This window comes from Corvus kubaryi, unplaced genomic scaffold (assembly GCF_017639235.1).
Source record: "Corvus kubaryi isolate FWS band 111438036 unplaced genomic scaffold, C.kubaryi_AGA036_p1.0 split3-37355, whole genome shotgun sequence".
NCBI lineage: Eukaryota > Metazoa > Chordata > Aves > Passeriformes > Corvidae > Corvus > Corvus kubaryi.
This window is the reverse complement of record NW_024582089.1, coordinates 643,141-669,582: the sequence shown is the minus strand read 5'-3', so window position 1 is coordinate 669,582 and position 26,442 is coordinate 643,141. Positions and strand designations below refer to the sequence as shown.

At 59.7% G+C, this 26,442-nt stretch overlaps 2 protein-coding genes across 2 annotated transcripts; both read left to right on the top strand.

Moving 5' to 3' along the window:
• The first annotated feature begins 214 nt into the window (after nt 1–214).
• On the top strand, nt 215–14,547 carry CSRP1 (cysteine and glycine rich protein 1). The gene is made up of 6 exons (XM_042016054.1): nt 215–393; nt 6,985–7,097; nt 11,349–11,517; nt 11,883–12,009; nt 13,761–13,854; nt 14,142–14,547. The coding sequence occupies exons 2-6, from the start codon at nt 6,986–6,988 to the stop codon at nt 14,216–14,218; spliced, it is 579 nt and encodes a 192-aa protein (XP_041871988.1). The 5' UTR covers nt 215–393; nt 6,985; the 3' UTR covers nt 14,219–14,547.
• Nucleotides 14,548–16,219: 1,672 nt separating this feature from the next.
• Nucleotides 16,220–21,364, top strand: PHLDA3 (pleckstrin homology like domain family A member 3). Its single transcript, XM_042016055.1, has 2 exons — nt 16,220–20,285; nt 20,672–21,364. Exons 1-2 carry the CDS (start codon nt 19,934–19,936, stop codon nt 20,791–20,793), a joined length of 474 nt encoding a protein of 157 aa, XP_041871989.1. The 5' UTR covers nt 16,220–19,933; the 3' UTR covers nt 20,794–21,364.
• Nucleotides 21,365–26,442: the final 5,078 nt, after the last annotated feature.

The window sequence follows — 26,442 nt, the reverse complement described above, 5'->3', positions numbered from 1 at the left end:
GCACCCCCACGTCCTTCTCGCCAGGGCTGCTCTCAGCCCCTTCTCCGATCTGTCCCGGAGGCTCCTTCTCCCGGGGGTGGGATGGGGGTCCCGGGCAGCGTCAGGAGGTGCCGGGCGCTGTCGGGGCCGGCCCGGCCGTGCCGTCCTCCCCAGCCCCGTGACATCAGTCCCGCCGCCGAGCGCCGCCGCCCCCGACCCGCCCTGCCCCGCCAGCGACAAAAGCGCCGAGCGGCCGCCGGCCCCGGCGCGGCTCCCGACACCGGCACCGCGACAGGGACCAGCATCGGCACCGGCACCGACTCCGGCACCGGAACCGGCACGGAACCCAGCACCGGCACCGACCCCGGACTGACACCGGCACCGACCCCGGCACCGTCCCCGGCCCGGCCGCAGGTGGGTGCGGAGCGGGGGCGCCGCCGGGTCCCGCCAGGCGCAGCGGAGCCGCCTCCCCGCTCGTTCCCGGCGCTGCCGCTCTCCCAGCCCGGCGCTACCTCCATCCCTCTCTCCCTCCCTCCATCCCCCCAGGCTGCCGCATCCCCGCCGCCCACAACCCGGCAGCGGGGCAGATGCGGGGCTGGAGAGGGGCACAGCCCCCCCCGTGTGCCCGTGGGGTGGGCACGGGAGCGGTGGGACCCCCTGAGGCTGCTCCCAGTGCCAGAGCACCGCGCACATGGCGGGATGCGGAAGCCGAATCTCTTTCATCCGATCGACTGCACTCAGTAAAGCTCATTTCCAGGGAGCCTGAGGCAGCTCAGCTGTGGGCTCAGCTCACTTCCCAGAGGAGATTTGCACCGCGGTGCACCAGGCTGGGCACACGCTCGAGCACAGCTCCAGGTGCTGCTTTGCAGCCCTCAGAGCCCCAGCCCGTGGCAGGGGGTTCAGGAGCACTGGGCAAAAGCCGCAGCTGCTGCCAAGTCCCTGGATCAGATCTTCTGTCTCTCCCTGCGTGAGAAGGGGCCGATGCTAAAACAGTGTGAGGGGTGAGGCTGGCTTTGGGTGCTGCTCCTCCTGGCTCTAGAGCTCGGGGAAGGATGAGAGGAGAAGGCCTCCAAGGAGCAAGTGTGGTCATTTGGTCTGTTCCTGTTGGAGCAGAGGAGCCTGAGCTCAGAGCTCCCCGGGCTCTGCAGCTTCCTCCTGAGGGGCAGCGGAGGGACAGCTTCAATCTCTGCTCTCTGTGAGCAGGGACAGGAGCCAGGGAAGGGCTGGAGCTGTGTCAGGGGAGGGTCAGGCTGGAGATCAGGAAAAGGTTCTTCCCCCAGAGGGTGCTGGGCACTGCCCAGGCTCCCCAGGGAATGAATGGGCACAGCCCCAAGGCTGCCAGAGCTCCAGGGAGCATTTGGCCAAGGCTCTCCAGGATGCACAGGGTGGGATTGTTGGGGTGTCTGTGCAGGGCCAGGGGCTGGATGTGATCCTTGTGGGTCAGTTCCAGCTCAGGACGTTCCATTATTCTGCTGGGGGTGAGGCTGGCAAGGTGCAGTGGTGTGGCTGAGCACTGGGCCCTGGGGAGGGTTCAGCCCTTCCCAAGGAGCTCGGGGCCGCTGCTGCACAGACAGCTCAGGGCTGTGCTGCTCCCGTGGGTCACGGGCTCTGTGCCAGCCTCTGCTGTGCCCTGCATCAGGGCCTGTCCAGCCGGGATGGCAGTGCCTGAGCGCTGCCTCAGAGCAGCTGAGCTCGGCTCCTGCTCCTGGGAGGCTGCACCAAGTGGGGAGGACGCGACCAACTGGGGCATTTCAGGGCTTTGGGGGAGCTCAGGTGAGCTGGGTCAGGTGATGGATCTTGATCCCTGTGGGAGTCAGGAGCTTTCCTAAGCGTCCCTGAAAATGCTGCTGCTTTTGTTCTGGATCCAGTTGGGATCTTCATGGAGGACCCTGCTTCCAAGGAGCCTTTGTAAGCCAAGCTTGGGAGCAGTGTGTGCGCAGGCAGAGGCCCGTGGCTGTGAGAGCCATCAGGCTGGTGGCTCAGTGCCGTGCTGGCCTCTCTTAGGCCTCTTTTCTCCACAGCCAACCTGAGGCTGCCTTGGCAGCAGAATCATTTGTGATTGCTGATGGAGTCAAGCCTGACTGCTCTTGGAGTCATAAGAGTAGATGAGCCCCATGTGAGCATCACTCTGGAGCTCAGAGCCTCCTGACTTCCTCCCCTCCTATCCCAGCAAAGCCCTCAGAGGCATCTGATGTGATCCAGCTGCATCTCCTGGGGCAGTTCTGTGATTTCTCCCTGGTACTTCCCAGCGTTTTTCCATGACCCTGAGCTCACCAGCCTCAGGTCCCCATTCTCTTGCTCACCAGTTCAACATCACTGGGTCACATGTGACCTTCGCTTATCCTTGTTTACACTGTTGGTGGCCCATGGACTCCTCATGTTACTGCTCCTCCCAGCTCATGACACAGCAGGGGACAAGGGGACAGTTCTCGCTTTCCCCTTGTAGGGCTATTCCCACCTGTGCCCAGGTGATAGGAAAGCTGCTCTGTGACACTTCCTGTTTGCCTGGGGCAGAGTCCCCCGTGGGTCCGACTGCAGGTCCCGGTGCTGAACCCCTGGTGCCATGTCCCGGGGCTTTCCCAGGGGATGTTCCCTGGTGTGTCCCTGGGAGCTGGTTCCTCTCTGCTCTGCCCATGTCTCATCTGTTTGGGTCCCTCCTGCTTCAAATTTCTGCCCATTTTATGGTCGTGCCAGCTGCTCTGTAAACTGGAAGGCACTACTCAGACCCCCGGGCCTGGGGCTCCTGCTGTGTCCTCCTGCCCTTTGACTCTGCCAGAGCATGAATTAATTCTGCCTGCACTGCTGTGAACATCCCTAGGAGTGAATTTTGTGCAGCACTGATGGTGCTCATCTGTCATTCACTTGTTTTAATGCTCTCATTGGGAAAAAAACCACCCCTTTTTATGGGCCAGCACGAGCCTGCTGTTCCTCAGTGATCTCCAAGCACAAAGTGATTGCTCTGCAATTAATTACTGTAGGATTTTAGTAGGGCACAGACACGGGAAGGTTTTCCAGCTCTTGCAGAAGTTTGGATGGTTGGGTTGACATCCCGGTGGCCTGCAGGGATGTTCCTCCGAGTGTGACGGGGTAGGACCTGCCCTGCCCTGAGTGCTCCCATGGCCATGGAGCTGCATCCACACAGCCACGGGTGCTGCTCCAGCTCCAGCAGTTCCCACCCAGCTGCTCTCAGAAGGGCAGGGTGGAGGGTGGCAGCTTCGGGGGCAGTCACAGGAACACACTGACCTTTCAACCCATTCAAAAACCATGATGACTGTGTTTCTGCTGCTTGATGGCTGCATCTGCTCACTGCTTCCCGTTACAGCCAGTGATGACATCCCGAAGCACCAGTACATACTGGTTCCATACTGGTTCATGCCTGGTTGTTCAGTGTAGCTTACACTGCCTCCCAGACTGGTGCAACACAGCACCTCAGGTGAGTCTGAGCCCAGATTTCACAGAACCACAGACAGTTTGGGGTTGGAAGCGACCTCAAAGATTATCCAGTGCCACCCCCTGCCACAGGCAGGGGCACCTTCCACTATCTCAGGTTGCTCCAAGCCCCGTCCAAGCTGGTCTTGTCTGGAGAGCTGGACTGCTGCAACATCAGACTCTGGAACTGGGGTTAATCTCCAGCAAAGGTCAGCTTTGGGTGGCTCTGCACAAGCCTCCCCTGTGTCTGTGCTCCTCACAGTGCAGCTGCTGCTAAAGGATGGGATCTTGGTTTCGGGGGCCTCTTCCCTTATCTGTAGTGGATGATGGAGTGGCTCCAGGGCCAAGCCCTGCTTGGCACCGAGGGTGGTGTTTGTAGGGCTCTGGACATGTTTGCTGGGAGTTGTGCTCCATGGACTGTGGAGCTGCAGGGGGGAAGGAGAATAATCTTGGTTTTTTGGCAGCCCTGGGTGGCCCTGTGCCTGTGCTCAGTGAGGTCATTGGCTGCAGGACTGTCACCTCCTGTTCCTTATTTTGCATGGGGACCAGAGTGACCTGGAGAAGTGTGACTGTGGTCACCGAGTGTTGCAACTGGGCAAAATACGCAAAGTATTCTGAAAATAATGCTAAAAGGATTGCAAACACTGTGACATATCTTAAAGTGGCCATTCCTTAGGGAATTGGGAGGATGGATCTGTCTGGATGGCAGCTGTGAGGACTTTGTTGGTCAGGTCCAGGCACCCAGAGCAGGGTTTTCTATTCCTTTTTTTGCTGCTGATGCCAGCCTATAGCACAAACTGCTCGTTGGTCTCTGTGTGGCCTGCTGGGCTCTCAGCATGTGCGGGGTGTGTTGTGGACTAACAGGGAATTTTTAGCAATGTAAATCTTATCTCAGGCTTTCTCTGTGTCCAGCTGTGAGCCTTCATGTGGATCCCCAGGACAAACTGATTTCCATGGTCTCTCCCCTCAGAAAACCCATCCTGGTGGGTGCTAGGAGGTTTTGCTGGGATGTGGCTTTGCTGGGACTGTGTTTGTGCTTCATGGTGAGAGTCACCTGCTCAAATCACCTGGCATCATTTAAACTGAGTGGAGGCACCTGCAGCCTTCCCATGGTGGATTGAGGAAAACCAGCAGCAAGAGGGTTTGGACCCCTCTTGTGGCAAATGTCAGATGAACTTCACCCAGAAGCAGTTTTTCTCCTCTTTTAGGCTTCCAGGCAGCTCAGGGGAACGTGTCCCCTCTGCTAATGTCTTGGTTTGGTCAGGGGTGCCCTGATGTTCAGGACAAACAAAGCCTTTTCCTTTGCTGCTGCTGCTGCTCTGAGGGGAACAAAATGTGCTGTGTAAGCAAAGGGGAGCAGCTGGTCCCAAACCGTGGGGGGCACTTGTGGATGGGCTGGCAAGAGGCTGCCCCCAAAACAAGGCCTGGGGAATCCAAGAGGTGGGGTCTGCCAGCTGTGGTGGTTGGAAAGGGCTGGGGGACCCAGAAAAATTGTAGCCAGAGATGTGTAATTCCTGACGCAGGGGCTGAAGGGGCTCAGGGGCTGGCAGGGGGTGCTGCTGGATGTTTCTGCCCTCCAAGGAAACTCCTGAACCAGGTCACGCCCTCCTCCTGATCCAGGGCAAAAACCCAGGCTCTGGAGAGAAACGGCCTGTGTCCTTTTAAGGCAATCCAAGGGCTGGGACTGGAAGAACCAGGCTGGGAGGGATTTGGCACAGCGGGAGGCCCAGCCTGCGGGGCCTTTGGAAAAGAGACTTCCCAGCTGCTCTGATCACACCCCAAACACTGCTCCCAGGAGCCAGCACAGCCTCTCCAGCTCCTGCTCCTGGCACCCTCCACTTCTCTGTCTGTCTGTCCTGCACTGAGACCCTCTTGGCATCTGGGAGCTGTGGCTGGGATAAAGTGGGGTCAGCAAGTCAGCTCTGACCCCTGTCCTGGTAACCAGGCTAGGATCAGTTTTCCTTTTCCTGACAAAATCCTCTCACACAGGGAAGATCTCGAGTTCCCCATGACCTGGGAGGTGTAGGGATCTTGCTGTGCCTGTGAGCCCTTCATGCTCCCCATCTCTGTCTGATGTTTGTACAACCCCCAGTCCTGCTGGGTTTAGCACCCACCTCCCCATCTGGGAGAGCCACTGGGACTGGAGGCCCAGGGATGGGGCCTCAGCTGCCTGAGGTGCCCCAGGGGATTGAATCTGCTGCAGGGGGGGGGCTCCAAGGCTCCTGGTGTGCCCCGGCAGACCCAGGTCCCTTCCTCATCTCCACACAGCTGAGCTGAGGGAGGTGATGAGATCCTACACATGTGGTGGGCTGGCAAATCTTGTACTCTGAAGATGGGGTTTGGTTTTTGGGGACCTTGTCCTGCTGCTTTAGCTGTTCAGGGGTCAGGAAGCACATGGCAACTTCTGCTGCCTGTCCCCAGGTGAGAGCAGGATGGAGAATTACAGAGGTGTTGATGGAAAGAGGGCCCTGGAGACCTCTCAAGCTGCAGCTTGTGCCTATTGACCTTTCTTGTATCATTGGGCCTCTCCAAAAAGTGTTTTATTGTCTTTGTAGCAACCCCGGGTTGCTGTTTGAGCCTCCTTAGCTTCCTCTTGGCCACACTCAACGAGCCTGGCTCCCTCAGAATCTCCTTGCGGGGCTTTATTGTGTGAGTCTTGAGGTTTATGTTAACCTAGTCTTCACAAGTGTCAAGGCCCCTTGGGACTGGAGCTTTGCTCGTGTAAGCAACCCAGTATTTTGGGGTTATCTGCAAATCCAGGGACCTCTTGATGGTGTCTCATCAGACACCATCTGCCGCAGTTCAGGAAAGAGAAACAGAAGCCTTTATAGCCTGCTGAGGAGCTGGATGGTGGCTTAGGCTGGTGCCCAGGTCTTTGCCCTGCACTGTGTTCTTGATGTCAGATTCTCCAGGCTCCGTGACTCTGCCTGCAGTCCTGCAGGAGACTGAGACACCGGAGTGCAGGGGGTGCCTGGGAGGGGTTGGCCCCACAAGGCAGGAGCTGATGGTGCTGTGGGACACGGTGCCAGAGCCTGGGGTTTGGTGGGGTCAGGGGTCAGCCCTGGCTGTCCCCTGCCCTGCAGTGGCTGAGATGGAGGAGTTGGTCAGGCCGGAGAAGCTGGGGCTGTGTCCAGGGGGGTGACAGCTGTCACTCCAGCACCAAGGCTCTGTCACAGTCCCCTGGCCGTGGCATGGGGTGACAGCAGGGCTGTGACCTGAGGAGGTGCCTGGGTAACTCCGTGAGCGCTGTCTCCCAGCATTGTCCTGCTTCCTCCCTTTTCCTGGCACTGACGGGGGCTGTGAGGTCTCATGGCTCCAGGACAGGGATTTCTGCTGCTCCTGGCAGACAGGACCCGTGGTCCCTGGGAGGCAGCTGGCACTGCTGGGTGCTGGCTCCCTGAGTTCTGCTGATTCTGCTCATTGCCAGCCCTGCAGTCTGGGCACCCTGCAAACACAGCGGGTGCTCTCTGCACATGGGATGTGAGAAAGCTGCTGGAGCTCTGCTGCCTGCTCCAGCTGCCCCATCCCGGCCCCGCAGAGCTCTGCCCTTGTTCCTGACTGTGCTTTCCCCTGCAGGATGCCAAACTGGGGAGGAGGGAAGAAGTGTGGGGTGTGCCAGAAGGCCGTGTACTTCGCTGAGGAGGTGCAGTGTGAAGGGAACAGCTTCCACAAGTCCTGCTTCTTGTGCAGTGAGTATCACCCCTTCCCTGACCCCCTCTCTGCTTCCTGGGTGTGGGCTCCTCGGGATCTCTCCAGACCCCCTGGCGTGGCAGGAACACGGATCATCCCAGGACACAGGGGCTGTCCAAGCTGTCGGGGCTGACCTCAGCCAGCACCCATACAAAGACTTAGTCTGTCCCTACTCCAGGGAAAGGCCAGGCTGGGTCCTCTGGTCTGTGTCCAGATGTTTAGGATGGGAGCATGAGGCAGGGCCTCTCCCAGCAGTGGTGGCAGGAGCTGGCACATCCCATGCAATGCTTGGAGATGGTGCTTTAGCCTTCTAAGTGGCTTTGCCACAAAAGGTGATTGAGCCTGGGGAACTGGTGTGGAATCTCCTCATGTCTGAGGGATGATGGGAAGGAGATGTGGTCCTGTCCTGGCCCTTGTGCTGATGGAAAGCCTCCTGAGAAGTGCTGAAGCATCACCTCCAGCCTATCTGCAGATGCACTCTTGCTGAGGGTGTCTCTGGCATATGTTTGGACCAAACATACACAAGTGTAAAGTGCTCCTCCAGGGAGGGGCAGCAGAACAGGATCTGGCTGGGAGTGATCCAGTGCTGAGCTCCCTTCCTCTGCCCCTCTACAGGATCCTACAAATTCTGCTGGGATCCTGCTGCAAGTCCCCAGACACCCTTCCCTGCCTTTGGAGATCCCAGGGCTGGTGGTGTTACAGTGCTGAGAGCAGCTCCTTAAACCTGGGGCATCCAGAGGGGCTGCAGGACCTTTCAGGCAAAAGATGAGCAGTGTCCTCAGCCTGTGTGGTACCAGATTGCTGTCCCCTGTCCCTGGAGGCTGCCACGTATCAGAACCAGTGATTCTCCTGTGCCCACAGGAGATAGGGCTTGGAGCAGCCTGGTCTAGTGTGAGGTGTCCCTGCCCATGGCAGGGGGTGGGACAAGATGAGTTTTAAGGTCCCTTCCCACCCAAACCTCTCTGGAATCCTGTGGACAGGAGCACACTTGCTGCCTGCGTCTGCTGATGGCTCCTTGAGATGTTGCCTCTGCCACAGAACAGCAGAAGTGCACCTCCAGAGTGGCCCCACTGAGGTTTAATGTTTCCTCAGCTGGTCCCAGTGCCCTGGTCCCAGTGTCACCATCCCATTGCAGCAGGGAGCGCAGCTGGGATCTTTTCCATAGGAGCAGCAAGCAGAGCTGGCATCTGGAAACAGGCACACTCTGGAACTGACCTCTTCCAGCAGCCAAACACCAGTGTCCTCATTGGATGGTCCCTGCCATGCTCCTGTGTCCCCCTGGCCTGGCTGCTGGATACTTCTTGTCCAGCCTGCCTGGGATGCAGCACATACAGCTGGATCCAGATGTGGGAGAGGGAGAGAGAGACTTCTGCTGTGCCTGTGCTCCCTGCAGTGTGGAGGGTGGCCAGCGTGGCCAGGAGCTCCCATATGTGGGAGTTTCCAGGCTGGAAACTTGCTTTGGCTGGTAGGGCTCCGCAGGGGAGTTGTAGAGAGGCTTTTCCTGGGCAGGAAGGGGGTGGCAGGCTGGGTTCTTATGGCAGCTGCTCTGCAGAAGGAAATCCTGTTTGTTCTGTGGCCTCAGATAAGGAGGGTGGGGAATATTGCCCTCGCCCCCTATGCACACAGCTGGTTTGCCAGGAAAAGCTGCTGCCATGGGATGCTGGCACCCAGAGAGCAGGGCAGGTCTCCAGGAGCCACGAAATGAGGCTAAAGGCATTGCTTCCAGGTGGGAACACGTGGCCAGAGTGAGGAAGAAGGTCACCCTGTGTGTGTTCATGGAAGCAAGTGCCCAGGCAGCGCTCCTGGGCTCAGGGCTGCTGTCCCTGGCTTTTGTTATGCCACTCCACATGTACCCAGCAGCTCTGCCTGTCCTGGCTGTGGCTCCCCAGCTCAGGCTGTGGCTCATGTGCCAGCCCACCCTACTGCCCACTGTTCCCAGTCCGTGCCACAGGCTGTGGGTGGTGCTCCTGAGCTCCTGCATTCCCAGCCTGTTCCCCAGTGCTGCATTTGGGCCCCATCAAGGAACTTGAAACCATTATCTTTAGGGGAGAATAACAAATACTTCAACCAGATCTGCCAAAAACATCATCTAAAAGGAGCCAAGCCTACCACAGTGCATTAGAGCTCAGGGAGCAACTTGGTGATTGACTCCTGGCCCTGATCCAGCTGCCTGGGTAGTGCAGGAGAATGAGCTGGAATGAGCCCCTTGGCCTTGGAAAGCAGAGGCAGCTCTTGCCTAATTGTTTTGTGGAGCAGCTCAGCTGCTCTTAGAAAAACAAAGGGTCCTTAACTCCGTGAGTGCAGTGCACTGGAATTTCTGCAATGCACAAACCCGGGGGCTGAGTAAAAAGTTTTTCTGTTGCCTCTCAAAGCTCTGTGAGTACATATGAGGGACTGTGAAAGCTTGGGCTGGAGCTCCAAATCCATCCAGATGCCACTGAGCTCATTCACTGCCACCCTGGGACAAAGCTCTCAACAAAGCCCTTTGAAAGGCCAGTGAAAGTGCCCAAATTCCCCTCCTGAGGGCCTGCCTGAGCAGGGTCACCCCAGGGCAATGCAGAGACCCCCACAGCAGCCCAGGAGCTTGGCAGCTTTGGAACCAGTTACCAGCTCTGGTCTCTCCCAGCTGGGATCCGTTCTCCATCCCCAGCTCCTGCTGTGGTGGGAGTGTGTAGCCAGGAGAGGACCCTGCCAGATCCTCCTTAGATGGCAGGAGATGCTTCCCTTTCCTCTCCTTGTCCCAGCAGAGGCACACAGGGTTCTCCCGGCCGTATTTAGTCATGGAAGGGCTGCCTCTGCCCCTGCTCAGTTTGTGCTGCTCCGAAGGGAGAGCTCTGCTCTGTTTGCATTCCTGTGATATTGGGAATGGCCAAGAAACTGCTCTGCTGGCCAAGAAGCTGCTGGAAGCCTCGACATTTAAGGTGTGCAAAGCAAGATGGGGGAAGCTGTGTGGCAGCTGCAGCCGGATCTGTTTGGGGCTGGCTGCCAGCGCTGCAGGCTCTGCCCTGGGACCTGGGATCCTGCACAGGGCACGTGAACACTGCAGATCACCTGGAGTTCGGGTGCTGGTGGCCTCCTGCTCCTGCTGGCTGGGCAGAGTGTCCCAGGAAGGGCTAGGAAGGGATGTGGCAGCCGTGAGCAGAGCTGGGACAGGAGCTGGTACTTCCAGGACCTTAAGGGGGTTTATAAAAGAGAAGTAGAGTGACTTTTTACACAGGCAGATAATGACAGGGCAAGGGGAGGTGGTTTTAAATGGAAAGAGGAGCAATCTAGATTAGATATAAGGGAGAAAGTTAGATTAGATACAAGGAAGTAATTATTTACTCAGAGGGTGGTGGGGCATTGCTTCCTAGAGAAGCTGTGGCTGCTCCATCCTTGGAAGTGTTCAAGACCAGGTTGGACAGGGCTTGGAGCAGCCTGGGACAGTGGAAGGTGTCCATGGCAGAGGGTTGGAATTGGATAATCTGAATTGAAGGTCCCTTCCAACCCGAACCAGTCTGTGATTCTATGGAAACCTAAAAATCAGGAGACGGCCTGAGGCCAGCACCAAGCTCAAGCTGTGGGTGGCCTCAGCAGGGCCCCTGAGCCTGGCTGCCATCTCCTCCTGTCCCATCTTACATTCCACATTGGACCCCCAGGACTCAGACACCCAGCTGAGTTAGTGTTCCTCACCTGAGACCCCCTCCTATGCACACCCCCAAACCAGGGCTAAGGTGTCACTTGAGCCTTCTGAGCTCTGGAGAGGTGACTGTGCCCCATGTGTGAAGCCCTTGCAGTGCCTCGGATGTGGTGATGGCCACAGGGCTGCTCTTGGTCCATCCAAACACCAGGAAAACCACATTTGCTTACATTTCTTTGCCCTGAGCGCTTCCTGCCGTGGATTTGCAGTGGACAAGGCATGGGGCCAGGACATCCATCCCCGGGCTTGGGAATCCTGCAGTAGGAAAAATTCAGTCCCACGGTTTAAGTGCAGCTGCAGGAGAGCAGCACCCAGAGGGTTAACAGAGCTTTCCTTCCCTTGGTATCACCCTCTTGGCTTTGGTGGTTGCTTCCTTTTAAAGCCAGACACTGCTCTTGTTGTGATCCTTATCTGCCCTGGTTTGCATGTGCTCCCCGAGGCTGGATCCTGGCAAGGGCTTCCCTGCTCCTTGAAAGCCGAGCTGAGCTGTCCCTGTGAGGGCTTGTTTTCCCCAGCTAATTAGTGAGCTCTGGCAGAGCAGGCTGATGCCACACCCTGCCCTCTGTTCTAGTGGTCTGTAAGAAGAATTTGGACAGCACTACTGTGGCCGTGCATGGCGAGGAGATCTACTGCAAGTCCTGCTACGGGAAGAAGTACGGCCCCAAGGGCTACGGCTACGGGCAGGGAGCAGGGACCCTGAGCACTGACAAGGGCGAGTCCCTGGGAATCAAATACGAAGAGTGAGTCTGGGTCTTGTTTTTGACACCGGGGCTGTGGGCACCTTCTCCCCACACCTGTCCTGTGGTGCTCAGCTGTGCAGCCTGTGCTGAGCTCCCAGCACTGTCCGTGGGCTGCCCAGCCCCTCTGTCCCTCCAGGGAACCCCACTGAACCCTGTTTGGTGGGTGGGATGGGACATGTCCCCATTGCCTCAGCACGGTGCCCACCCCCTCCCAGCACACAGCCCTCGGGCTGAACTTTCCATGGGGCTCAACACATTGTTCCTAAAGTTCCCTCCTAAACTGGGCTGGGATTTGGGATCGCATAGTTCTTTCCTGCTCCATCTTGCCTGTGCACCCCTGATCGTGAGCTCCCTCCCACCCACAGGGGCCAGCCCCACCGACCCCCCAACCCCAACGCAGCCAGGATGGCCCAGAAGGTGGGAGGAGCTGATGGGTGCCCCCGCTGTGGCCAGGCCGTGTACGCGGCCGAGAAGGTCATCGGAGCTGGGAAGGTAAGGGGGGATGGTGGGGACGGGGCACAGGGTGCTGCATGGCAGGGACACCTTCGGAGAGGGTCTGGACCCGCCCCTCAGGCTGGGCTGCCAGGGCTAGGCTTGGGTCCAATGGCCACGTTCACCTGGAAGCCTGGCACCAAAAGGAGATCTTGGCATGTCTGGAAGCCAGGTTGTTCAGGCTGCAGTGCTGTCACAGACGTGTAGAGGGGGAAGAAACACATTTTATATTAAATATTCACAGCAGAGGCCACAGTGGACATCCTGCTGTGGATGTGCTGGGAGGGTGAGCAGTGACATGTGCCATGGCCAGTGTCACTGTTAACTGAAAAGTGCATCCTTCTCCCCTCAGTGCCACGGGCCAGGATGCTGCAGCCGGGATTTGAGGCAGGCAATGAATTCCAGTGGTCAGCACTGCCCACAGGCCGGGCAGGGTGTTGGAGCTGTGGGCATGAGTTTGGTGAATGCTCCTGGGGCTGTTCTGGTGGTGGCTGGGTCAGCTCAGGGTTTGGTGTGAAGGTCACTCTAACAGCCCTGGCACATCCCTTCACCAGGATTCTTTGCACCCCGAGCTGTGACCTGCTCCCAGCCCAGCTCCTCTGCAGGGCCTGGGGACCCCTTCTGCCCTGCCAGCCCTGGGACCCTGGGTGAGGCCCCTGCTGGAGCTGCCCTCCCCGTGAGGTCAGGCACATGCAGAGCTTGTCAGGGACACCAGGCCAGGCTTCTTCGCTTTGTGCCATGGGGACACGGTGGCCATGGTGGGACAGCCTCACCTGACTGGTGATGAGGGGTCACTCCCTGACCTGGCTGGGCTCTGTCCTCCTGGGCCTTTGTGCTTGTCCTGCATCCCCAGAGCGAGGAGAGGAGTCAGAGGGGCCCCTCAGCATCATCACCCCCCAGCTGGCTTGTGATGGACACGATGAGGGTCAGCCCAGGGTCAGAAGCTGAATTTACCCTTAAAACCATGATCTGGGCTTCCTGGTTGGCTTCTGGCCCCAGTGTTTACAGGGAACCAAAGCTGGGGAAGCAATTGCATTAAAGTAGACCCAGAGAGGATTCCAGAGCGTGTATTTCATGTGCTAATGTTTGCTGGATGACTCCATCCAATACCTCCTCCTCCAGCCCCCGAATTTTGCATTTTCTTCCAAAAAAGGTTTCATGTTTTCCCAAGTGTTTATTTAAATTCCTCTGTGAGCAGCTCTGGCTACTCAAGGTCTGCCTGAAGGCTGTGAGCTCATTTATCTCCAGGGGACTGCTGGAACCGTGGGGGGTTATTTTTAAACACTGGCTGGTTTTGGCATTGTTCCTCTCTGTTTGCTGCCTTCCTTGGAGCTGTGGTTGTGTGGGGCAGTTGTCCCATCCCTGCTGCCACCCCAGCCTAACATCCAGCAGCTGTGGGGCTCAGCTGGACAATGGGGGGGATTTACCTTGCTGGTTAAGAGAGGACAGTCCCCAAAGAGGGGGGGATTGCTCCTTACAAATTATTGTAGAAATTACTGCAAAAATGACTTCTGTGAGTGCAGCAAAAGGTCTCCAAAACCAGCACAGGAGCAGTGACCACACCTGGTGTTTCCTCTCTGTATCTTCCTTGTGGGGCTGGGAGGTCAGTGCTTTCCAGGGAAAAGCTTTTACCCTGTTCAGAGCTCTTTGCCAGCCCCTTTAGATCAGAAACAGAGCAGGGAGCCTGGCTGGTACCAGAGCGTGGCTGCCCTGTCCCTGGGGTGTGACCGGGCTCTGCTCCTGTCCCGCAGTCCTGGCACAAGTCCTGCTTCCGCTGTGCCAAGTGTGGCAAAAGCCTGGAGTCCACCACCCTGGCAGACAAAGATGGAGAGATCTACTGCAAAGGTGAGCCCCACCTTCCCTGCTGGCTTGTCCTGGGCTCTGAGGGGTGGGGGTGAAGGCCCCTGTGGAGGGACCCAGGGTGGGATGGAGGCTGGGGTGGCCCAGCAGCTGCATTCGGGGACTGGCTGTGCCAGCCACAGAGCTGGGGAATTTCCTGCTGAGCCAGGGCCTCCCAGTTTGCCCAACGAATCTGGCAAACCTTGTCCTGTCCTGTCCAGGCAGGGTGTGTCCCTTGGGGAGGACCCGCTCCTGTGCCAGCCTCACCTGTGTCTCCCTTCCATCCTCTGCAGGTTGTTACGCCAAGAACTTCGGTCCCAAGGGCTTTGGCTTCGGGCAGGGCGCTGGGGCACTGATCCACTCGCAGTGAGCTCCAGGGCTGGGCCCTGCGCTCGCCCAGGGCTCGTCCTGTGCTGCCCACCCGCCCCACGCCGCAGTGAGTGCCCACTGCCACCCCCAGCCACCGCTGCTTCGCAGCACCAGCCCCTCCCGCCCTGCCCCAGTGCTCCCCGGAGCCGGGGGGGGTCCCAGCCCTGTCCCCCTGGGGTCCTGCTGGGGCAGGTGGCACGGGGGGGTCACTCCCTCGCACTGCAGCGAGGCCCCAGTGCCCAAGTCCTGCTCCGCGTTGCCCGTCCCGCTGGCCGCGTGCTCAGCCGTGACACTGAGCAAGCAATAAAACATCAGAGACATCAAAGCCCACCCAGGCCTGGCCCTGCCAGTGATTCGCTGTCTGGGGCTGAGGACAGGCCCTGGTGCCTGGAGCTGGGGAGGTGTCAGGAGGTGACAGAGGTGACGGGAGGTGTTTGCAGTCCTGTAATTACAGCACAATGCAGGAATGCGTGGTGCAGTTTGACACAGCCCAGCTGTGGCCAGCTGAGCTCTGCAGCCTGGCTGGGATGGGCTCCCCCTCTGCTCCCATCAAGAATCAGCATGGAATGGTTTGGATTGGAGGAGACCTTAAAGCTCATCTTGTTCCACCTTCCACTAGCCCAGGTTGCTCCAAGCCCTGTCCCTGAACACTTCCAGGGATGGAGATAGCTATTCCAAAAGCAGAGGTTGATGCTGGGAGGCCCAGGACAGCCCTTCTGGGGTGTGTTGGTAGCACCATACGTGTGCTCACCCTGTCAAAACCCTTATCAGTGCTTTCAGGTGGCACCTCTCCAAGCAGGCATGCCCAGCAGTGCCAAGTAATTAACAGCTTTTCACCTACTCCCTGCTTTTTTAGCAGCTTGTGGATCATTAAGCCTCCAGTTTGGCAGCTGCCCAGGTTTAATTGGTTTCCATCTAAACTCTTCACTCCCTTTCTGTGATTCTCCTGTTGGACCGGTGGGACAGACTCGGATCAGCCTCGCTGCAGCTCAGAGTTAGGGACTCCACAGGGAATTGAGTTCTGGGGTTTTTAAAGTTATAAACATTGTGGTTGAGCAAATGAGATGGGGAGTGTTCTGGGAAGCACAACAGAGGCAGAAATCCCTTTTTGGGGCAGGACTTGGGCTCCTTTATCCACTTAAGCGCTTTCTCCTGTTCATCACACCCTCGGATTTACATGGTGTTTTTGAGGCTGAGATGGGGAATAAAGACTTTACTGTCTGCAAAAACTTCCCCCCTCTAGATTCTAGCAGGTCCCACTGCTCTGGGCTGTGCGGTGGCTGTGGTGAGGGGTCTGGTGGTGTGTGGGGCAGACAGCTCAGGCTCGGGTAGGGTTGGGAGCTGCAGCACAGGGGGCTCAGGTACCGCCCTGGTGTGGAGACCCAAACCTGCCTCCCTCACTCGGCAGAGGCCCTGCTGCTCCCCCATGGAGGTGGGGGGGTGAGGGGTCTGGAAGCTCCTGCAGAGATGGGGGGTTCAGGAAACTGCTGCAGAGGGGTGAAGGGGGGCTGCTGCAGGGATGGAGGGGTCAGGAAGCTGCTGCCTTCTCTGTGAGCGTGCAGGGGATGCTGTGCTGCTGCTGACACATCTCAGCTGGATGTGCCCTTGATGGGATCGTGCCCAGGCAGTGCTGGTTGGTCAATAAAGCTACAGTGAGTCTTTATTTAGTCCCTTCCTCACACAGCTGTAGAGGTTCCGTCAGAGAGGGGGCAGGAGCGAGAGCCCCTCTGCTCTGGAGCCAGGCTGGGAGAGCCAGGGGTGTCACCTGGGGAAAGCTCCAGGGAGAGCTCAGAGCCCCTTCCAGTGCCTAAAGGGGCTCCAGGAGAGCTGCAGAGGGACTTGGGACGAGGGCCTGGAGTGACAGGACACAGGGAATGGCTTCCCACTGCCAGAGGGCAGGGTTAGATGGGATACTGGGAAGGAATTCTTCCCTCTGAGGGTGGGGAGGCCCTGGCACAGGGTGCCCAGAGAAGCTGTGGCTGCCCCTGGATCCCTGGCAGTGTCCAAGGCCAGGTTGGATGGGGCTTGGAGCAGCCTGGGACAGTGGAATGTGTCCCTGCCCATGGCAGGGAGTGGAAGGAGATAGTTTGTAATCTTTCAATCCAAACCAGTCTGTGGTTCTATGAGGTACTGACATATCACATGTGGTAGACCCCAGAGAGGCCAATTCCACTGGAGGCCTGGTCAAAGCCAGGAGAAAATGCTGGATTTGGGTTTCAGAGGGCCACAGAAAGATGTAGGTTAGAAGGGACCAGCAGAAGTCTTAACTCCAACCACCTGCTTAAGGCAGGGCTCCAAAGGTCAGGTTGATCAGAGCATTTGGTGTCCACTCAGGTATGCAAGCCCTCTGAGGGTGGAGTTCCCACCACTGTGGATGATGTCGCAGCATTGTGCCACAGAACCTTGAAAGGCTTGTTTCATCACTGAAAGGGTTCTCAGACCCTGGCACAGCTGCCCAGGGCAGTGGTGGAGTCACCATCACTGGGGGTGTTCAGCAGACCTGTGGATGTGGCACCTGGGGACATGGGTTAGCAGTGACCATGGCAGTGCTGGGGGAACGGTTGGAACTGATGATCTTGTGACCTGGGAGGGCTTTTCCAACATTAATGATTCTGTGAATCCCTGATTTTCCTGATGTGCCCCTGTGCCTGGTGTCTCGTGTCCTTTTGCCAGGCAGGGCTGTGTTTCCCTTTTCCATAACCCTTCTCTAGACAGTGGAAAACTGAAGTTCAGTCTCCCCAGGTCCGCTTTTCTCCAGCCTGGTGGGTCTCTGCTGAGCTCCCAGCCCCAAAGGGCCCAGGTAAACCATGTCCTGGAACAGGGACCGTGCCCTGAGGGTGTGCCCTGGGTGCCACACACCTGCTGACCCTGCACTGGTCACTCAGAGTGGCTTAGGGAGTGACAGAGACCACCGCAGGGACACCAGGACAGGATCTCGGGGGCTGCACATCCCGACAGGCATGCGGGGGGCTGGAGGAGGTGGTGGGCCATGGCCCAGGAGAAGCAGGGTGGGACTAGAGGTGCTTTTTGGGAATCTCCTGCCCAAGCTGCAGTGGGACAGCTCCGACCATCTGCTACCCTCTGCTGGTCAGCGAGCACGGCAGGGCCCGGCCGGGCAGCCAGACGCGTGTGCCCACCTGTGCCCAGGTGTTGTCCAGCTCCCCCCCGAGGCAGCAGAGCCGCGCTGTGCCCAGCAGCTCCCACCCCTCGGGAGCTGCAGCATGGGAAAGGGGCTGTAGCACCCGAACCTGCCCCCGAAGGGACAAACCAGAGGTTGGCCTGTGGCCAAGCACCCTGGAGCCTGGGGGTGATGGCACCACTTGAGGGGTCAGACTGGAGCCTCCGAGCCCCATGGCCAGCGGGGATGTGACAGGGGATGTCACTGTGCCACCGAGCTCTGCGGGGATGTCACCTCGGGGCAGGGCTCAGGCCGGCAGCCCCGCGACCTGCCCTGAGGGCCCTGTGTGGATGGGATGAACCCTGGGCAGCCCATGCAGCAGAGCCTTTGGCTCGCCCACAGCCTGGCACAGCGAGTCCTGCTGGGTTTGCTGCAGGGCAGGAGCTGCCATGTGCCCCCCGGGCAGCCTGGCAGGATGGGACTCCTGCCTGGTGGGTCTGGGAATGGACAGCTGGGGAGACGGGACTGGAGAAGGATGTTGTCAAAGCTCCTTCGCACACAGGGCTGCGGGAGCACCACGTTCCCTTGGTGACTGGTGCCTGGAGAAGCAGTGACTGCAGTGAGCAGAGGAGTGAGGGTCTCGGGCAGGGGTTGGCAGCCCTTGGCTCTGCCCCGGGCTGTGAGGATGGAGCCGGAGCTGGATGGTGAGCCAGAACTGCCCACGGACATCCCAGCTAACCAGAACAGCAACAGTCCCAAAGCTGCTCCCCGCGAGCTCCCAGGGCTCGGCATCCCTGGAGCTGAGCGTTCCCTGTGCGTGGGAAAACAGCCTCGGTGGGGGAACCCACACTTCTGCTCCGCTCCTTCTGAAGCGCTGGGGTGCTCAGGGTGACCTCCGAGGCCGCCTGACGTCAGGAGCCCGGGTCTCCTGGGACACCCGGGATCTCTGCCAGCGTGGCGAGGTTGGCCCCAGGGAGCACGAACCAGTTCCTGGCTCCGCCAGCCGCCCTGCCCTCTTAATGAGGGATAATGAGGTGCATCTCATCAACGCTGCAGACTTGCCCCCTGGCCATGGCGGCTGCCGGCAAAGCCCCCGGTGGGACCGGGAGTGATGGAGGGGCTGGGGCAGGAGGCATTCCAGCCGGGGGCTCTGCGGGGTTGGGGTCTGCGAGGGGTGCATGAGCAGGGTGGGCCGGAAGGTGGGCACTGGGACAGCAGCTCTGTGCCAGGGAGCCAGGGGCTGATCCAGCCCCCGTGAGCGACCCCGGCACATTCCCGGGGGGATTTCTTCCCATTGCGGACCTCACCTGGGTGAAGGACCCACACCCTCAGCATTTGCAGGGGCACATCCCGTTGCCCAGCCACCTGTGGCTGTCACCCGCCCTGGCAGCCCACGGCCAGCACAAGTCCCCAGATGTGCCCCCCGGCAGCCGGGCCCGGCCCGGGGAACCCCTGGATGCCAGGCGCTGGCACAGGAACAGACGGTGCTGCGGTGGCCGGGAACGAGACGGGCTGGAAAGGAGACGGTGTTTGGCTGCAGGGGAGGGAGGGTCAGGCAGGGCCAGGCTGCGCTGCCCCGGCCCCGCGGCGGCTCGTTCCCCCTGCACAGGTCACGCGAGGCTGGGGGATGCTGCTCCTCGCTGTGGGACTGCCTGGGGGCTTCAAGTCCCCCTTCCGAGGGGCTTTGAGGGATGGGAGGTCTGTGTGCTGAGGGGTGGCCCAGCACCCTTGGGTGAGTAGCTGGGGTGTGGGTGGCTGCCAGGGGTTGTCCCCATGGCTGCTGTCTGTTCTCTGCTTTTGTCTCCCCTCCTGGGCTGCACTCAGGGGTCCCCCACAGCCCCTGCCTGGCTGGTGCTGCACCCACAGCCCCCTGTCCCAGCTGGCACTGCAACCCCCAGCCCCCCAAGCCCGGTAGCACTGCACTCTGTACCCCCTGCCAAGCTGGCATTTTATGCAGAGCCCCCTGCCCGGTCGGCCCTGTGCCCCACAGCCCACTGTCCCCACCAGCACTGCACCCTATAGCCCTGTGCCCGTGGGGCTGCAACCCCCAAGAGCTGCTCTTGCACCTCCAACATCTGTCCCTGCACCCCGTGCAGAAGTCCCCAAGCCCTGCCCTGGCACCACTGCCACGCAGCCCCATCCCACACCCTGCCTGTTCACACGAAGACCCCGAGGCAGTGTCTGCCCTCGGGCACCCCAAAAGCTCCTCCCGGGTGAAGCGGGGCTGCGCCGGGCCTGGCCGGGCTTCGCCTGGGCGTGAAGGGAGCCTGAGCGCAGGAGGGGCCAGGCGAGGCGGCAGGAATGCGAGTGGGAGAGCGGCCGGGCAAGTAGCGACAGCTCCTGGCAGCGCGGATCCCACACGCGGCTCGGGCAGGGAGCAGAGCCCCGGCACGGGGCTGGCGGCCGGAATGGGGCACCCCATGGCTCAGCCCCTCTGAGAGCCGGAGCGGAGGGTGGCGAGTCCCCGGGGGCAGCACGGCCAGCGCGGGCTCCTGGCCGCAGGGAGCGCGGCTCCGGCTGGAATCGCCCCGGCGGGGAATGCCCGGCCGGGCCGGCACGAGGCGCTGAGTGAGGATCCCGGCGGGCCGAGGAGCCGCGATGACCCCCGAGAAGGTGCTGAGGGAGGGGGTGCTGGAGAAGCGGAGCGGGGGGCTGTTGCAGCTCTGGAAGAAGAAGCGGTGCCTGCTGACGGAGAAAGGGCTGCAGCTCTTCGAGCCCAAGGGCTCAAGGCGCAAGGAGCTGAGCTTCGCCCGCATGAAGGCCGTGGAGTGCGTGGAGTGGAAGGAGCGGCACATTTACTTCACGGTGGTGATGGACGACAGCCTCGAGATCGACTTCCGCTGCGCCCAGGAGGACCCGGGCTGGAACGCCGAGATCACCATGGGGCTCGTGCGCTTCAAGAACCAGCAGGCGATGCGGGACGTGCGCGCCCGGCACAGCTGCCGAGCAGGTACCGGAGCCCCCGCGGGCCAGGGAGCAGGACCCACCCCAGGATGAGGTCCCTGGCCGCAGGTTCCCATCCCCGAGTGGTCTGGGGAATCCCAAAGGGGGTCCCATGGACCGGGGTGGGTCTGCAGATTGATGTTCCCGTGTCCCCCTGCACTGGCTGGGACCCCCCCCCCCCCCCCCCCCCATGGGTTTCGCCTCTCTGTATCCCTGCAGAGGGACTTTCTAACATCTTCCCTCTGTCTGGGGTGGCCTGAGGGATACGGGGCCCTTTGCCATCCTGCACGTGGGGTGGGGTGGGGATGGTGGCTGGCCCCACTCCCCAGTCCCCTCAGGATGCCCCATATCCCAGCGCTGGCCGAGCGGGTGACAGGAGCCTTCTCTCCGCAGTGGTGCAGCTGGGCGCAGCTCCGGTGGGACAGCCCAGGGAATCGCAGCTTCCCAGGAGTCGGATGGAGATGGCCCTCGGCTCGGCAGGTGCTGGAGAGAACGGGATCCCTGCGGGCAAGTGAGGCCACCGCTGTGCAGCCCGGGGACGAGGACAGTGGCCCGGGGAGGCCGGTGCTGGCACTGGCTCCCCCTGTGCCGGGTGAAGGACAGAGGCACCGCAAGAGCTGGGCTGGCACAGCCACCTCCCCTTGGCACAACGGGGCAAAGGACACAGGCAGCGTCACCACCTGGGGCTTCAGACAAGGCAGGAGGGGACATCCCTGCCTGGGGCCCCACCACCCTTCATTCAGGTGGTGTGCAGGGCCTCGGTGCCCTGGTGGGGACCCCAGGCCTCTCCTGCAGGACAGGGGATGGATGAGGCTGTGCCCGAAGGATCTGTGCGACAGGGAGCTCTGCCCGTGTGACAGTGACACTGGGACAGATGGATGTGGCTGGGTCCCAATTTTAAAAAGGGGCTGGAGAGCTGCTGCTGCAGCAGGGACCCCTCAGTAGGGCACTGAACTGATGGTGTGGTGACACAGCCGTGCTGCAGGACATTGTCTCACCCTGGGATGTCCTTGGGCTGTTGGGAAATGCTGGGGACCCCAATTCCCTGTACTAAAAGTGTCCCCAAACAGGACTTTCTGCTTCTTACCCTGATGTTGCTTTGATTTGTGGAATCCCACAGGGCACGGGAGAGCACAAATCCTGCACAGAGTTTTGCCAGCATCCCCCAGTCGGGCTCCAAAGCCCGGCACTGGCACCCCGAGACTCCCTGGTCACCAATCCCGCTGCGCCCCTGTCCCCAGGGATTCCCACGGTGTGCCGGTGACGCGGGAGCAGCGCTGTGGCTTTGCAGCAGGGGAGGGATGGCCCTGCCCCGACAGGCAGCGCAGACAGCCGCGCCTGGAGCCACCAGCGCGCTCCGCAAGCCGGAGCCTGAGCCCAGCCGGGGCCGGAGGCGCTGCTGATCCTCCCGGAGATTTCCCGGCCGCGTGGGAATCACGGAGCGCGGTGTCCTGATGCCTCGGACCGCGGCAGCTGCCCCCAGCCCGCGCCCCAGCCCGCACCCCACGGTGCCCACGGGGTCCCGTCCCCGTGCCAGGGCAGCACCGGGTGGCTTTGGGGACGGTGGCATAGCCGGAGCCTGCTCACCGTGCTGGCTCTGCTGAAACAGGCACGCGGTGGGGGCCACCCAGGGAAGGCTCCTTGGGCAACCGGTCCTCAGGGCTGCATTTACTGAGACCCCCCGGCTGGGAGTGGAGAGGAGTGGGGGGGCCAGGCTGGGGGCTGCAGGTGAAGCCGGACCCAAACCCTGCACAGACGGAGCTCTCCTCCATCCCAGTGCCATGACGGGGACATGGGGGGCTCCAGGGATGGGGGAACCCTCCACAGGACATGCTTCAGGTGTGGTGCCCTGTGTGGACAAGCCCCAGACCCGGTCCCTGCACACATTTCAGGAGGCAGTGGGGTGGTCAGGAGGGTGCTGGTGCTTACACAGCATTTCCAGGGCAAGGATCACTGTGCTGGAGTCTTCCCTAAATCCCCAGCTCCCAGAGTCAGCAGATTCAGTGAGGCTCAGTCAAAGCCCTGTGAACATCCCAAGCCTGTGCCATGGTGGATGCCAGGGTGGGGAGCACCCAGTGCAAGGGGGTTCCCAAAGTCACCAGTTTTATCCAGTGTGACTCCTTTTTTTCAGTTTTTCTGCTCTCTTGCTCCCTGTAAATATTTTCTGTTTTCCAACTGCCAGCAAGGAACTGGCAAAGATGATCAAGGGATGTGTAAGCACCAGCCCTGGTCGTGGCACATCCCCAGGCACTGATGATGAGGCAGCAGGGAGGCCACGGTACCCGAAAGTTGGGGGGAAATTCAGGCAGTCAGTGGAGGGAGAGGACAATAAGAGAACACAAATCCCGTGTCAGAGTTTCAGGTCCAGGCCTGGGGAAGGTCAAGCTTTTCCATCCTCATCCCAAGCCCCGCATCCAGACCAACACACATCCAGGGTCCCTGCCTGGACCCCATATTCCCCAGGGACTTTAGAGCTCCCCAAGCCTCCAGGTTTGGGATTTCCTGAGCAGACACCCACACCTGCCTGACCCACCCTCAGTGCGTGGATTCCCAGCCTGACCCTGGAGCAGGGGCTGGGGGTCAGAGCCGAGCCAGCGGCATGGGGGTGGGAGGTGTGGTGGCTTCATCTGCCCCTGGGAGGGCTGAATGTCTTGTGCAGAGGGAAAGTCACCCCAAGACTGAAAAACAGATAAACAGCCAAGAGACCTGGCCAGGGAGTGGAGTAGAGCCAGGGCCCGAGGCTGGAGCATCCCCCAGCACCAGGGACGTGGTGCCAGCACACTCCCAGGCAGCCTGGAAAGCAGGAGAGGACCCACAGGAAGCATTCCCAATGCCCCCGGAGGTGGGCAAACTGAGGCACAACAGGGGGATGGGGGTGGGTTTGTGGGTTTGTGGGGAGGGGCTGGCCAGACCCCCCCGGGGCCCCCAGGGAGAGCCCCAGAGAGGAGAGAGGTGCCCTGAGGCACCTGGAATTCAAAGGCAGGAGCCTGAAAATCTGGCTCTGCTGCTCCCAGCCCACGGTGCCCTCAGTCCATCAGCCCTCCCCACACTTCTCTGAGGGTGCCCCGGTGCTGAGGCTGCTCTGGGGGGCTGCCCTCTGCCCCCCACCCTGGGCCGGGGCTCTGCCAGCACCCACAGGGACTGGCACCCTCCCTGCAGCACCATGAGGGTGCAGTGGGTGCAGGGGACAGGAGTTTTTTCCACCTGATGACATCCCAGATCTGGCTTTGGGATCCCTTTGGGGCTGGCTGGACACCCTGAGTGTCAGGGAGGGCAGTGGGGTCACAGTGCTGAGACAGGGAGGTGCAGCCTGATGGTGCCCATGCTTTTGTCAGGTGGGACCGTGTGTGGGGCCTCCTCCACCTCCAAGTGCCCTGCAGAGAGCCTGGCAGTGCCCCGCTTCTCCTGGGATCATCCCTGAGCTTGTGAGTGGTTCCTCTTTGGATAAAAATGAAAGGAAAAAAAAATCCCATCTGTAACAAGGAGTATTCTGCTGTTTGGCTTTAGGGCAACTGTCCAACTTCCTCCAGATGCTCCTAAAATGATTTCATTGTTGACCATCCTTAATTACAATTCCTAAATCACTGGATTTTGGTTTGGGACCCAACACCTGCCCAGAGCTCTGCTATGTCTGTGTGTCCACGCTCCAGGGGAGCAGAGGCTGGTATGTCCCCCCCACTGCTGTGGGGAGCTTGGCCATCTCCAATGAATCCTCTTGCACTGGGGTGTAGGAAGGAATAACTGTCCTTGTACCACAGATCTCGGGATGCTGAGGGCATCAGGGCAGGGGTTACACATTAATTCCCCAACCACAGGGTCCTGCTGGAGTGTCCTGGGGGGTTGAGGACTGTGGCTGAGACATTCCCCAGCAGTGGAGCTGAGGCTGTGGGAGCACACTGAAGGGCAGGGACTCACCAGGAAGAAACAAAACCAGGGCCCAGACATTGCTGGAGCTGCAGAGGGAACAACCAGCACATCCCAGCACCTGTCGGTCCCCCACCATCCCTGAGCAGGAGCCACGATGCTGCTCTGGGGGTGGGGGTGGCCCAGCCCAACCAGAAGTGGATACTGAGATGTGTCTCAGAGACAGATGGAAAAGCCTGCAAATATCCTGAAAATGTCAAAAAACTCTGACAGGGTCCCTGCCTGGGCCAGAAATTTTGGATTACTTGGAAAAGTCCTTTTTTTTGGATGATATTTTGCCTTAGGCTGGAAACCAGCCTGGACTTTGTGATACTCAAACTGACGTCGCTGCTGAGCCACGGCTGCCACTGGCACAGAACAGCCCAAATCCCCCTCCTGGTGAGAAAAGCCCACAGGATCAGCACTGGGAAGGTCTCATGTATCACTGGCAAAGCTTAAAGTCTTCAGCGAGTGGCTCAGCTCCATTTCAATTATGTCTTTCCACTGTCCCAAAGTGGGTAATTCCTCCTTATTTAACAAAGCCTTTTCCATGTGCCAGTGGCACGAGGCAGGAGCCTGTGCTGTTCCTAAAGGGTGCTGTGGCTTTTGGGGAGCCCTCCTCAGCTTTGGCACCTTCTGCAAATATTTCAAGCCTTCCCCAAGTATTCAAGCAGAGAAAATCAAACTGTCCATGATATTTCTAGAAGTGGAAGGTGTTTCTTTATTCTGGGATAATTGTCCTGCTTTGGCATCCAGCCCCAGAGCTGCCTCCACATGGATTTGCTCTCTGTAGCCAGGTGGGGAGGGTGAGTCCATGCCCATGGATGGAGGGGCTGGCGTGGGCACAGTCCTGAGCTGCACCAGGCCCATGGGGGTGTCCAGAGCTCGGGGCTCCCAGAACAGGGGGCTGTGGCTGCAGGAGCAGGGCAAGGAGCAGCAGATTCTAAAGGGATGAGAAACCTCTGCCCTAGCAGGCAGTGGGAAATGGGGATGTCCTGGTGGGGCTGATGCAATGGGGTGAAGATCAGTGGGGCAGATGAGCTGGGAGAGGTCTCTCAGCCCCATGGGGCATGTCTGGAGTCTGGCCTGGGGCTGTGCTGGTTCCCAGGCCAGGCTGTGATGATTATCCAAATTCTGGCCCCCTTTCCATCTCAGGGCATCCCTCAGCTTTGGTGGGACTTGTTCACAGATGCAGCAGGGTGAGAAAATTCCCCCCAGGGCTGCAGAAGGCCTTGGCTCTTGGAGAAGCATCCCAGGAGCTTCCACTGCACTGTCACAAATCCACAGAGGAGGTGGGACAGGTTGGAGTCCTCTGGCAGCTCAGGAGGGGTGAGAGCTGCCGGAGGGTCTGCAGGAGAAACACCCACGTGGGACCATTTCTCAGGACGAGTCCCACAGCCCTTCATGACTTCATTGCCACCTGACCCTGCAGCCTTGCCATCACCTGGCTTAGGAGGTGACCTCACTGTCCTCTGATCTCTGAGCTGTCCCACAGAAGGAAAACCTTCTCCCATCCCATGGTGAGTCTGTAGACATCATCTGTCCCAGTCCAGTGACAAACCCAGTGCAGCGCTGGGCTCTGAGCGTGGCAGTGGGGGGGGATGGATGTGAGAGTGAGTCCCAAAGGACACCAGAGGCTCAGTCCCAAAGGACACCAGAGGCTCAGCTGTCGTTTCTAAGTCTGTCCTGGATGCTCTGGGAGCTGTTGTCTTTGTGAATTCCATCGGGGTTGATGGAACGAGGATGGTGCTTGGGAGAGGATGAGGACAGGATGGGTGGGAAGGTTGAGAGCAGGGGAAGAGATCCCTCCAGCATTGCTTCAAGTCCATTTCTTCAGGGAGATTGGCTTCATGTGGGGCAGCTGAACTGCTCACAGGGGTCAGGTACCTTGCAGTTGGAGTCCCAAGCCCTTGAGGAGCCAGGGACCATTGGGCAGCTCAGGCAGCCCCTGCCATGGGTGTGGGGCTGATGCACCAACACCCTCCAGGGACATGGAAGGTCCAGAGGGGGAAAATGCCCCCTCCATCTAAACATGTGCCAGGAGGTCCACTTGTAAAAGACTGAACACAGGTGATCTGCAGATCACAGGGACATTCAGGGACAAGCAGCTGTCCCTGGGGACCTGGTCCTGGCTGGGTCTGACCTCCCCATACAGCTCTCTGGGAATTTTCTGTTGGCATCCATCCCCTTGGTGGCAGCCCATGGGGAACCCTTCCCTTCAACCAGTGACTGCCAGTAGCAGGGGGATATTTGATTTGTAG

What these genes read in the sequence shown, in the direction of transcription:
- CSRP1 (XM_042016054.1), top strand. Translation starts at nt 6,986, where the DNA reads ATGCCAAACTGGGGAGGAGGGAAGAAGTGTGGGGTGTGCCAGAAGGCC. An exon ending in CTGGGAATCAAATACGAAGA is followed by an intron (nt 11,518 to 11,882) that starts GTGAGTCTGGGT and finishes TCCCACCCACAG; the next exon opens with GGGCCAGCCCCACCGACCCC. An exon ending in TGGAGAGATCTACTGCAAAG is followed by an intron (nt 13,855 to 14,141) that starts GTGAGCCCCACC and finishes CATCCTCTGCAG; the next exon opens with GTTGTTACGCCAAGAACTTC.
- PHLDA3 (XM_042016055.1), top strand. Translation starts at nt 19,934, where the DNA reads ATGACCCCCGAGAAGGTGCTGAGGGAGGGGGTGCTGGAGAAGCGGAGC. An exon ending in CCGGCACAGCTGCCGAGCAG is followed by an intron (nt 20,286 to 20,671) that starts GTACCGGAGCCC and finishes TTCTCTCCGCAG; the next exon opens with TGGTGCAGCTGGGCGCAGCT.